The 13,843-nt window shown below is 40.9% G+C and overlaps 1 protein-coding gene across 1 annotated transcript in view; it reads left to right on the top strand.

The window, feature by feature from the left end:
• The window catches only part of LOC117483744 (receptor-type tyrosine-protein phosphatase N2-like), a 202,235-nt gene that overhangs the window by 157,716 nt on the left and 30,676 nt on the right, over window positions 1-13,843 (top strand). Inside the window, exons 13-14 of the mRNA XM_034132094.1 lie at window positions 186-383; window positions 10,704-10,851. Coding sequence (XP_033987985.1) covers window positions 186-383; window positions 10,704-10,851 — 346 coding nt within the window. The remainder of the gene's footprint in view (window positions 1-185; window positions 384-10,703; window positions 10,852-13,843) is intronic.

The raw sequence follows: 13,843 nt of genomic DNA, 5'->3' as shown, positions 1-13,843 counted from the left end.
TTTTAATGACTGATTTTAAATGCCATTTTCTTAATGTCTTCCATTTTTGTAAAGCACTTTGAATTGCCTTGTGTTGAAAGGTGCTATATAAATAAACTTGCCTTGCCTTACAAACATCCTGAAATGTGCCGTGCCACCGTACGACAGCCCTGACTCCTCCCCTTTTCTCTCCTCCTCTCCTGCAGGAGCTGTGTCGGCAGCGCATGGCGGTGAAACCTCCGACGGAGCGCAGCGAGCCGATCTCCTCCAGGATCAACAGCGTGTCGTCTCAGTTCAGCGATGGAGGTCCGGCCGTCAGCCCCTCGGCTCGCAGCAGCATCTCCTCCTGGAGCGAGGAGCCCGCTCACCACAACATGGACATCTCCACCGGACACATGATCCTGGTGAGTGTCCACAAATACATATCCTCTTAAAAAGCTGTTGGGAAAATACTGAATGTACTCTTCCAATATCAGAGCCCACGTGATAACAAAGGTACCCCAACTGTACCTGTGTACATGACAGGATGTTTTGAACATATTGATGCAAAGATCTCTGCTATTCTGAGACCCTCACAGTATTCCAGTCCCTTTTCAAAACTCATCTCTTCTCCTCTTGTCTACTCATAGCCCCCACCCCCCATCAATCCATGCCGGTTGATCAAGTTTGATAGTCCTATACCCCCCCCCCACCCTAACCTTCCCTTATATTGTAAAGCGATGTTGAGTCCTTGAAAAGCCCTATACAAATATAATGTATTATTATTATTATACTGACAGGTATCAGATCTGGCCGTGTAAAATAATCTTCCTGAGAGGTGTCACTTGTGATGTAGTCTGTGTGGTCCACAGTGAATGTATTCCTGACAGCAACAGGTGATAAGAATCAAAGGTTCCCATTTTTGACCCACTTATGGAAGCTTGGGGTCATAATACAAAAACTACAATTTCTTAAAATGTATATTTAAAATGTGAATGGCATGATATCCAAAACATGTTTTTTGAGGAATAGCTGGAATATGAAATGATACAAAAATGTAATTACAAAGATACTTCAAGAAAACCACCTCACCGGGTCAAAAAAGACCCACTTATGCATCTAAGGGTTAACTTATTTAATGACTAAAAGTCTGACCAGAAACGAATGGACATTTTTAAGGAAGGACCTCATTAGTGAATGCTTTAGAACAAATTGTTTTCCAGCCTTAAAAATATGTCTTATGTTGCGCTCATCCCTCCTGTGTGTAAGCCGTGCCAGTGAGAGCTGTGTAGGCGGGGTACGAAACCGAGCTGCAGTTGTTATTGTGCGCTCGAGGCAAAGAAAAATCCAACATCCGTGAAAAATTGGGACAAAAGCGACGAGGTGCACGGACGAGACGGATGAAGCTACTCTTAAATCGACATACTTAAGATAACGGCTCCCAGGAACCATTACCGCAGCTTCTGTGTTAATTTAAAATTACATTAGCGGGATGGAAACCTCCCTCTCTGCTAAATGGTTATAGCAAAACAAAATACCCCCCCCCCCCACTCCCTAAATCCCAAGAAGAAGAAATTGGCTTACATTAAAATGAGGTCAGAGTGAATAATTAAGTGGAAAGAATTCAGTCTTATTATCAGGTTCAGTTCATCCCCCAATAACAAGTATTTTACCTTACGCTGATATTACAAAATGAAGAACATTGCATGAAGAAAAGACTGAATTATTCTTGTATTTAAATTCCTACAGCATTGCTTTTTACATTTCTGGTTGGTTGTATGTCTTTCCAACAAAATGCAACAGATTTAATACGATTTATTTTGTACTTTTTATCCAAAAACCATCATAATTCCTACTTGTCTTACTTTTAAATCCATGCATCTCTTTTCAAACCAGTGGAAGTGTTTTATTCTTCTTGTCAATTAATTTTCTGCATTGTTCTGCATTTAGCAATCTACTGATATTTTAAAGAGGACATTGTCGCAAGAGAATCTCGCACTAGGCTAGTCGAAAAAGTCCGGACCTCCTTCTCAACATTATAACTTTCTTCCTGATTATACAATTCTAATGTGTTCTAAAGAAATCGCTGGAGGCAGTCAGAGTTTGGTGCAAAAATAAGTCCGAGCAGACCCCGGGATGGTACTAGCTAACCAAACATCGTATTAGCATTTTATAACTAAACCTTCTTGTTTCTTATTGGTTGACCTTGGTGAAAGTCTCTACGCCACTCCCCGACTCTCTGTTGTAACATTTTTCCGCATGCGTTTAAATTATTTCTCCGCGTACGTGCCTGTAACTCTTTTTGCTATAACAATTATTTTACTTCCGCACGCGTGGCCTGGAGGCGTTCCGTCACACTGACCGCTTCCCGACCTCCACCAAGGGAGAAGGAGTTCTTACACACAATTTTGGTCAACTTTAACTAGCTAATACTAATAGTTTTTACTTTTTACATTACCCTTATTCTATGTACTATATTACATTACATTACATTACATGTCATTTGTTAGACGCTTTTATCCAAAGCGACTTACATACATTCAGTACGGTGGACAATCCCCACAGGAGCAATTTGGGATGAAGTGTCTCGCCCAGGGACACAACGACATGCTGACTGCAGTGGGACTCGAACTTGCTATCCCCTGATTCGAAGTCCAGCACACTAACCACTGAGCCACAGCCTCCCAATATATGCTATATGTTATGACCTGCCCGTAGGCCACAACAGGAAAAGAGAGAGACGTTTGAGGGTTCCAAAAACCACGGCACTTTTATTGTGGCAATTCCAAAATAACAACGAGAATATGAGAGGATAGGCGAGGGGAAAGGATCCAGTGACTCCGGGCAGCTGGGCTTAAGTAGCACCTCGGCTCCGGCCAGGTGTCCCCAGTCGTGCTGATTGGCCTCTTCAGCTCCACCCCCATCACAGGACCTGCAACACACCTGCACACTCACAGGCCACAGGCTCTGGGGCCGTCACTATATAATACTACCACAACATATTACGCCCATTTTTTCAGGTTCATAGTTGTATTTAGTTTTGGAGATATCCTGCCCCTTAGCCAATAGAAGCGCACGTGTTATAAAGTTGTGTCATTATCAGTCAAAGTCAACTTTATTGTCAATCTTAAAATATGTTTTGTACACACAGAAAGATCGAAAATACTGTTTCCCACAGTCCCGAGGTATAAAAAAAAACACATTAAAATACAAGAACACTCAATAATTACAAAAAAAACACAAAATAACCGTTTACTTCAAAAGTAAGCAGGATATATATTAAAAAAAATGATGTCCAGGAAGTAAAAAGAAAATAAAGGAAAGTCAGCACTGTAATATTAGTATCCAAAACATACCATCACCTCCTTCTCTTACATTTAATATCGTTTTTCCCTGCATGCTTTTGACTCGTTGCATTCCTCCGCATTTCATCTCTCTCCTTTTTGTTTCTGTACTCTCATTACACCCACAGTTCCTATAGACATGCGTCCCCTCTCCCCTCTCCCCTCTCCCCTCTCCTCTCTCCCCTCTCCTGCAGATGAAAATCTCTATTGAACCTCGGTTTCATTTCTCTTGGCATAATTACAATATATAGCTATTCACTTCACCCACCCACCCTCCTCCTCCTCCTCTTCCTCTCAGTGCATTATGAAGCGAGATGTGACAGACCCCTTTTTGATGTGTTCAATAGGCACAAAGATACTAATTACCCCTGAGATTTTCAGCGCGTTGTGTTCAGGAGAAAAGGACTCCCTTCTGCAGAGAGGCGCTGTGTTGTTTTACTCCATCCTGCCAAAGTGTTCCTCTGGAAAAGGAGCCCACAGCGGGGTGCGATTCATGCGTTTGATGCGCCGCGGTCACGCACGGATGATAATAGATTTGAGTTTTGTAGACAGCGAGGTTCTGAACTTCTTCAAGTGCGTTAGCTTTGTCTCTGCAGAGGCGGCATCGCTTAGAGAGAGACATAAGAGGAGAGAAATGAAGTGTGGCTGGTGCTTCGTTAAGTATTCATTTGGTGTGTGGGCTGCAGTCTGGTCACACTGATTACTGAGTGTATTATAATGTAGACACTTGTAAGTGGAGTGAGCGAAGGACACAGACTCATGATTAATAACATGTTGTGGAGGTGAGATGAAGATGCCAGCACATACATCCTCTCCAAAGTCCTAACGTGCTCTGAAGAACTGAAATGTTGATTTTAATTAAATGTATTATGTCAGCAAATTGACAAAGGTTAAAGGGGACCTATCATGCAAAATGCACTTTTGTACGTCTTTTATACATGAATATGTGTCCCCGGTGTTCCAGGGAACTCACCAAGTGTCAGAAAACACAACCCTCTCTATTTTCCTCCATACCCAAATCTCTAAAAAAGGGGCTGTAACGGATCTGATAAAAACTGATCCAGATTTGAACACTGTCCTGACGTCAGGACGGTGGCGCTACGGCTATTGGGCCAACTCCACCAATCAGGAGGAGACAACCACGGCCATTGCCGTTCGAAAGCGCTGGAGACGCTGTAGTACATATGCCAGGCCTGTAGGTGGTGCTGTTCTCACAGAATCAGCCCTTGCTAAAAAAAAGTGCAAATTGAGCGAAATGAGGCATGGCTAAAATGCATGATCTGTTTGGTATTTTGAAAAGAAAAAAGTATAAATATGCCTTATATAGGTATGGTCCTACACTATATTATTCAAATATAGCATGATAGGTCCACTTTAATGGAAAGCAATCATATTAAGTTGAACATGATTTTTTCTTTTAAATCATTTCTAACCTCATACAAGTATGTGAAATCTGTTGACATAATACTTTTGATTTCATGTCAACGTTTGAGTGTTTTCAGTGTGTGATTGAATTTGTTTTTGGAAACAAAATCGCTTGTGAAACTGGATCTGATGTTTTTATGATACTTAGATTTATTAAAAGGCTTGGCCAAGAAAATAATAGTGACATACAAGTATGGAGTTACCTTTTAAGCCACCTAAACAGGGCCAGCGTATTTATCTAAAAACGAGTTATTCCGAAGGCTTTAAGTCGTAAATATCTTTATTGTCACTGTCTCTGATTTGTAATCTCCTCCTCCTCTCATACGAGATCGAAATGTCTTTGCTCTTATCAGTTACGGGCTGACAGCTCTGCGCGTTTATTTGACTATATTTTTACGAGATATATAAAAAGTTTATCGTGCATATATATTTAAATATACTAGAATTAAATGACCTAACATAAACTGGGGTCCTCATGCAGGAAAGTCAGATAAAAAACACATTTAGATGTTACTCTGCTACACAAGAGACTCAGCAGAGAGTCTGTGAAAAGGTCCATTAAATATAAGGATAATAAACATAGTCTACCCCACACAACTGCTTGACTGTTTAATACCATTAAAACCTTCTAAATGCACATTAGGTGTCTTCCTGCTGATGAGAAGTTGTCGGCACATTTAACTGCGTGTTTGTATTCCATGGAGGGAGCTGAGAGGAGTCTGGAGCTCATCAACACATCAAGTGATAATGTGTGATCTGTAGTTAATGTGAGGGAGCTGTGAACTCCCCTTCTCTCCTTTTAATGTGAGCAGTTACTGCTGTGAAGGAAGAGAAATGGGATTATGTAATGGATACAGCTGTTGGTGTGTTTCAGCGCCTTGGACAGCTCCACACATAGTGAAGCAAACTGCAGCTAAACACTGTTTATAAAGGAACTACAGCACGGTCACGTGACTTCACGTCACCACCGCTAAGCTAAAGGTGGCTAATGTTGGGCTATAAAGGAACTACAGCACGGTCACATGACTTCACGTCACCAACGCTAAGCTAAAGGTGGCTAAAGTTGGGCTATAAAGGAACTACAGCACGGTCACATGACTTCACGTCACCACCGCTAAGCTAAAGGTGGCTAATGTTGGGCTATAAAGGAACTGCAGCACGGTCACATGACTTCACGTCACCAACGCTAAGCTAAAGGTGGCTAATGTTGGGCTATAAAGGAACTGCAGCACGGTCACATGACTTCACGTCACCACCGCTAAGCTAAAGGAGGCTAATGTTGGGCTATAAAGGAACTACAGCACGGTCACATGACTTCACGTCACCACCACTAAGCTAAAGGCGGCTAATGTTGGGCTATAAAGGAACTACAGAACGGTCACATGACTTCACGTCACCACCGCTAAGCTAAAGGCGGCTAATGTTGGGCGTGATGTCGTTTAGTCGTCTCATTTAGACACTTGTTAGGAACCTTTTTTTTTTAATTCACAAGTGGGGTATTTTCTGACGTGTTTTAAGTCGTAGAACAAAATGTTAAAATCTCGTATTTCACGCTAACAACCAAAAACACATTCAGAAAACCATTGACTTTGAGCAGGTTGAGCAGGACGTGACCCTTTCCTTCCTCTCTTTCTTTTCTCTTTCAATAAGATCAAACATTACCTTTTTCATACTGCCCTTATTTTCCTTTGCATGTCTAGCTGTCACTTTTACTAAAATATTCACAAGAGAGCACACTTTTTAGATTCATGATATCAACTAGAGACTGAGCAGAGTTTAACGGCAACAAAAAAGAGACCCAGTCGACATTTCCGAGAAATTTTTTTTCTCCAGAGGTCCGTCACAGCAAGAGAGCAAATCCATCACAAAGTGAGTGGAGCTTGGCGCCGCCATGTGAGGCAACTGTTGAACAATTAATAAAAATCTCGGGTGTGGAAGAGAAGGAATAAAGTGACGGCTGACGAGCTGCAGCGCCTCCTCCATTAAGAGAAAACAATAATTGCCTTTCCAAGCAGATTCCCTGTCATCCTCCACCCACTGATTTTAATTTGAGGAGAAACAGCTTTCACCATCTTATCTTAATGTATTACTTTGTCCCATGTGACCAACCCCTCCCCCCTTCTTCTACATCCTCTCTGCTTGTGTCTTAAGAGGATTAGTCGACTCTGTATATAAAGCGCATTATCTTGTCTTTTGTTGCCGCTTCAGTAAGTGTTATAGATTATCCTGCAGAGAGAGAGAGAGAGACTCCGGTGAGATTAACTGAGTTGGGAATTTGTTGTGGTGCTTTTGGTACGACAGGCTTCAGGAAATGATTTTTAAAATTGCTCTAAATGTACTCGGACGAGGAGGAAAAAGCATTCAGCTGTGGAGGAGTTAGACTGGTGTGTCAAGATGATGTAAGCTTTTAAATAAAAGCTGGACAGGAAGTGATGGATGGACGCAGAGTGATTGATGATGATTGATTACACGATGTAGAAAAATGAAAACACAAAGTGATGCTTTAGCAATATTTTTGATCAGACAAAACTAGAACTAATGTGTTGTTAGAATAACCGACTTGTTCAGGAAACACAAGCTACTTTTAGGGTTTTTTTTATTTAAATACATAGCATGAAACATTAAATGGTAAAATTCAATCATACTGGGCGTCACAAGCTAATATTCTCAAAACAGCATGGATCCCAATTTAAAATGTCTTCTCATGTTAAGGTGCCTTATTCCTTAAGAATATGAATATTAGCAAATAGACGGATGAAAAAAAAACTAAATACAGAATATGTTCTTGAAAGTGGACATATCATGCTCATTATCAGGTTCATATGTGTCATGTATGCCTCTATTTTAACCTTTGCAGACCATTTACATGCATACAATTCTATAAAACACACTAGCAGCAACAACAAGTGTCAGAAAATCCAGTCAAATAGCGTCATTAACACTCGTTCAGTTAGACAAACAGGTGCATTCTGGGAAATGTAGTGTAGAATCCAAACAGTGATGAGGTCTGAACACCAAAAATGTACCAACTTGAAAGACACTTGATACATTTATCTCTCCTCTCGGCTCAGAATCCAACTTTCCCTTTTAGTCGCTTTTGAACCAATATGGCCGACGCATTACATCACCTCCTTCTTCACTGCTGCAGTTTACACAGAGCGTCAGAGCCACAATGGTTGAAGAGTCTTATTGCGTGTTTCTTTTTATTTATTGAGCACCTTTAGCAGCTGTAAGCCCCCCCCCCCCACCCGCCCTCTCAGCAGTAAGGGGATTATTCAGTGTTTGGACGACACATGGTGATCCCAGCACCTCCTGATTGGATTGCAGTAATCCCTTTACACAGCCTCAAAACCCTATTACTGTGGCATTAGAGAGAGTGTGTGTGTGTGTGTGTGTGTGTGTGTGTGTGTGTGTGTGTGTGTGTGTGTGTGTGTGTGTGTGTGTGTGTGTGTGTGTGTGTGTGTGTGTGTGTGTGTGTGTGTGTGTGTGTGTGTGTGTGTGTGTGTGTGTGTGTGTTCTGTAAGACTGTTCATCTTCTTGTATCTACTCAATGGTGTGTGTTCGTGTGATACATTTTTTTCTTTGATCATATATATATAAATACTTATTTTCCATAATGTGTGTGTGTGTCAGTATGTGTCTGTACTTTGAATGCATGTAGGGTCTTCTTATAGTGTGAGTTCTTTCCCTGGTGTGTGTGTGTGTGTAGTTGAGTGTGTGCGTGTATTTGTGTGTGTTTTATGTGCACTGATTGTATATGTGTGTGTACTTCATTCTTGTGTTTATGTGATAGTGTGTATGCTTGTTGTTTTTTTTTATCATTAAATTACGCTTTTACATTTCATTTAGCTTACGCTTTTTGAATGTGTGTGTGTGTGTGTGTGTGTGTGTGTGTGTGTGTGTGTGTGTGTGTGTGTGTGTGTGTGTGTGTGTGGTGTGTGTGTGTGTGTGTGTGGTGTGTGTGTGTGTGGTGTGTGTGTGTGTGTGTGTGTGTGTGTGTGGTGTGTGTGTGTGTGTGTGTGTGTGTGTGTGTGTGTGTGTGTGTGCGTGTATCCTTTCCACGATGTGCGTATTTGAGTGTTTGCTGTGTGTGTTTTAAAGTCTAAATCTGTGAGCCTGTGTGGGTGGACTCGCTGTGTTTGTGTATGTAACCTTATAAAAACCTTTATATGTGATTGTACTTCAAACGTGTGTATGTGCATTTCCTTTGTGTGTGCCAGTGTGTGTGTGTGTGTGTGTGTTTTGAAGGATTTAGACCCCCTGCTGTCGATAAGCGTCTGTGTGCAGGTGGAGGGTCGCAGCTTCCTGTTACATCATCGCTGCTTTTAGCTGTGAAGCAAATATAAAAGATAGCTGATAGAACAACACGGAAAGGATGGTGTTACACTGCGTACATGTGTGTGTGTGTGTGTGTGTGTGTGTGTGTGTGTGTGTGTGTGTGTGTGTGTGTGTGCGTGTGCGTGTGCGTGTGTGTTTTCATCCTTACACAATTCTCTTGTGAAGATATAAAGCCCGCTGTTCGACACTGAGCCTGTTAAGCTCCGTAAACGACTAACAACCAACCTGCGTGTTTAGTGTAAAGACACATGTTATAAAACCTCATATCTGCATTAAAACCTGAAACTTTTCCCGTTATCTTCCGCCGGCCGGAAGTCTGGCCGCCCATTTTTAACAAACTCCTCTCATTTTAGCAGAAAGCCATTAAGGGCCTTTTTTCGGAAGCTAATTCTGATTAAGATCAGCCCCATTTGTTACTGCCACCATTAATCATCTCGGAGCCATTTAAAGATCCACACAGACTCATTTCTACCCTCATCCATTACTAAACGATCCATATTTGGTGCCAGCTTTTTAAAAAACAAGATTAGTCTGACCACCATCGGATGCTTGGCAGAGCTACTTTGATTAGAAATGATTAGAACATGGAGCTCGTATCACAATTTCATGTCTACCCATCAATTAAGTATTGTATTGGGATACATTGGATTTAACTATAAGGCCCATTCAAAGCTGATATGATTCATTATTGCTTTATGTCCTGATTTCACTTCGAAACAAATAGAAATCTGACTTCTCATGTGATTCTTTACACAGTAGTTACTAGTCAGTCTTAAAACAAGTCCGTAGAGCTACAAACATCTCTTTGAAATGAGGCTCAAAGCTTTTTCTCTGACAGTAATTTGTTTGTAAAATGCCTTATTTTAAGATTAGAGAAGAAACAAGCTTCATTATCTCACACTAGCAGCTCGAGCTGAGCACATTTTCCTCAAAACAACTTCAGTAAGAATGAATTCAATATGCCAGGTTCATTAGCAGACAGTTCATCAAAGTCACAGTGTTCCTTAATTATGAAAACCTATAATGGTACGTCTGGTATTTCAGGTAGAGAGTGGATGGACTGATAAGAACTCTGATTAAAATGCAAATTAGGAAATAATGAAGACATGCAGTTAGGACGCTATTCATGGTTTAATATATCCAGGTCATTTTTCATAAAGAAGCAGAGTGAGTGGAAAGGATAATCAAAAGAGATGGATACATTTCATCTATTTCACTGAACTATTATGAATACGTATGTTGCATCATTGGATGAGCATAATGACAAATAAAGCCTATGAATAATGTCATCTTTAAAGTCATACAAGAACGGACAGGCATCTCACATAACATGCACAAAATGCATTTTACCATAAGCAACTGACAGACTTCCTACTAAATCTTTAAGTTAAACATATACTTGACGTTCATCATCTTAAAGGTAACATCACAGGCTGAAATATGTGAAATTGTGTGGTTCACAAATCAATTAAAACCCTCTTCCCAAAGAGAACATCCTGTTTATCTGGTGCTTTAGGTAGAAAATGACACAAAACGTTGATAATAATTGCATTAAAGTTTATAGTAGATGTGTACAACCCTACAGTGTCTCCAGATGTTCTCCTCACCACCTCCTTTCTCTCTTCTCTCCTCCCTCAGTCCTACATGGAGGACCACATGAAGAATAAGGACCGCCTGGCGAAGGAGTGGGAGGCTCTGTGTGCGTATCAGGCCGAGCCCAACGCCTGCACCGCGGGTCTGAAGGAGGGGAACACCAAGAAGAACCGCTCCTCCGCCGTGGTAGCATGTAAGCCATATAAGTCTCTTATTTTTGATTCATTTCCTCGGGTCTATCTGAGTAGCAGTCAAGTGTTCATTAGCTCATCATGAAAAGGACAACTTGAAATTGGGAATCAGCCCAAAAATATCAGTAATCGCATCTCTTACAAGACCCCTGATTCTGTCACTAAATCCAGTATCGACCATTAGCTGAAAAATGCTTAAGGTACATTTTAAGTTTGTGCAAACATGCTGAAGCTAAGAAGAACCGCTCCTCCGCCGTCGTAGCATGTAAGCTGTGAAGTCTCTCAGTTTGGATTAATTTCTTAGGGTCTATCTGAGTAGCAGTCAAGCGTACATTAGCATTTAGATTAGATTTTAGTAATGTGTTAATATCTTGGGTTACTACAACTGATTTCTCTTCTCCCTTGCTTTTGGTTTTGTCATGCAATGACCAGAGAAGTTTGAATAATCATTATCCAAAATACATAAATACTGCTTCACTGCTGCCTTACTGCATCCACAGTTACTATAACGGCTCAGATTGGTCACGCTTTGTGTTTCTTATCATGATAAAGACAAGATTAATTGGAAATCAGCATAAAAATATCCGTACTCGCACCACAAAGTATCAGATGATCTGAATCTGATTGTGTTACTAAAACCATTATCAAAGATTAAAAGATACAGGTAATAATAACAATATTGCATTTTATTTATAGAGCGCTTTTCTAGAAACTCAAAGACACTTTACAAAGTAAACATTCATAAAAATAACACACTTAAAATATATAAAACACAACATTAATGACAGATTAGGCAGTTCTTTTTTGGTAAGAAACCAAAACAAATAGCTAAAAAACGCTTAAAGGTAGGGTAGGTAATTTCGGAGAAACCAGCTCGAGATCGCTAGAATTTGAAAATACACAACCGGAGAAAATCTGCCACTTCCTTACAGAGCCCCTCCTCCAACACACACGAACGCGCACATGACCAATGAGGGCACGAGATAAGTTTGTGCACAGATGGAAGGCTGACAGGCAGGTAGGCCATCCAGTTATTTTAGCCGGGCCGGCTCAAATGATTGGTCGTGCTTTTTACAGTACTACGGCTTCCACAGATGACATTTTTTTATGGATTTTTTGTCAAAGCACTTAAGATATTCATTGCTATCGGGATGTTAAGAGCATTCCATGGAATATAACAAAAAGTGTATCTCGAGCCGGTTTCTCAAACTTACCTACCCCACCTTTAAGTTACATTTTAATTTTGTGCAAACATGCTAATGCTAACAAAACGTGATCTGCATTTCAATTGTGGCTCAATTCTTTGGTTTACATGTCTGCAAAAACTCAACAAAGTAACAAATATGATCATTTCTTTATCATAATGACATTGTATAATTGTGTAAGGTGACTTTATTGAGACTCTGTGAAACTGGATTTCTAAATTTCAGTATGCAATGCACAGGAGATTATATTTAACCGTCAACCTGGGCTCTACTTCATAGGATTCTAAAAGCATTTGCACCACAGGTAGCACGATAAGAGACATGTAGAGGAAAGAAAACATTGTGTCCTCTTCTTTAATGGAGGGCAGACAACCCCTACAATCTAAAAGGAACCAAAACTCTCCTCCTGATCATCACTTGTCTCGACAACACTCCTTATACTCTCCGCCCGGACGCTATTATCAGAAGCAGATGCAGCGAGCAGAAGGGGTTGTAAATTAGTTTTCTATTAAAGCTCTCCTGCACCGACCTCATCAATGATTAAAATGTGGTAAGCTTCTGTGGAAATAGACCATTCTCTACACCGGGTCGCGCTTAATGAAATCCAGGTTGTCAGAAGGGAAAGCAGTTTGTCAGGAGGAATACATTGTGCTTCCTATTTGAAGCACCACTGGCTTCTCCTGCAACTCGCTCGTTAAGGGAGGAAAGTACAGAATAGGATGATTTAAAATTCCCCAAAAAGGTGTAAGTGGACCTGAGAGGATGGAGGGCAAATCCTCCAGAAGTTGACTTGATGCTTTCTACCATCAAGAGTCAACAAAACAGCTGACTACAATCTTGGATTCCTGTTTGCATGTTCCCAAATGTCCCCCAAATATATTCAAAAAGTCAGTTTTATATATGTATAAAAGAAAATAATATCCTCTCGTTTTCTGTCTCTTCTCAATATGTATATTGCCCTTCTTCAATATTTTCTTTCAGTCTTATTCGTTACACTTATACTCAGAGATGGGGTCGTTACTAAAAAAAAGTAATATATTACATATTACATATTACTTTTTAAAAAAAGTAATATATTACACTACTTCGTTACTCTCTACATAAAGTAACCCGTTACTTTACTCGTTACTTTACTCGTTACTTTACTCGCAGGGCCGGCCCGCCCCTCCCTACAGGCAGATCACGCAGACTGCTAAAGTTTCAAATGTTCTCTTTAGTTCAGTTTCCATTATCGCATAAGACTGATCCAGATAGCTCTGGCCATGGCTGTCCTCTGTCTCCTGCTATCTGTATTTTGCGCAGTATATCTCTGAACGATGCGATGGTGATTCCACTGTGCAAATGGGCAACATTTCCTCTACTATGAAGGATGCTACAAGCCTGTCCATCTCTGCTTTGGTTACCGGTCCTCCAAATTCTTGCGGCGGCGCACTCACAACATCCTCACTCTGGGTTCGGGGGTCCTTAGCTATTAGCTTCACCTTAGCATGTGTTCTTTGCAGGTGTTTGTTGAGGTTTGACGTGGTGTTTGCAGCAGTGGATAACAGCTTCTGGCCTGGACACAGTTTGCACCTCACCGTCACATTCCTGTCTATTCTTCGGACGAACTCAAAATAATGGGCATACCTCCACCCCTCGAAAGTTATCGCTGACTCAGCCATGTTTATGCAGCACTGCACGTGGAGATGTGGACGCGCAAGTCGCGCAGATTACGTACATATAAACCTGCGGCGGAAACCCCTCTTGTCTGTCAGTGTGATGACTGATTTTATAAAAGTAACGAAGTAAC

Source organism: Trematomus bernacchii, unplaced genomic scaffold (genome assembly GCF_902827165.1).
Source record: "Trematomus bernacchii unplaced genomic scaffold, fTreBer1.1, whole genome shotgun sequence".
NCBI classification, from domain to species: domain Eukaryota; kingdom Metazoa; phylum Chordata; class Actinopteri; order Perciformes; family Nototheniidae; genus Trematomus; species Trematomus bernacchii.
Note: the sequence above shows the minus strand (reverse complement) of the source record. Positions and strands in the feature narration are given on the sequence as shown.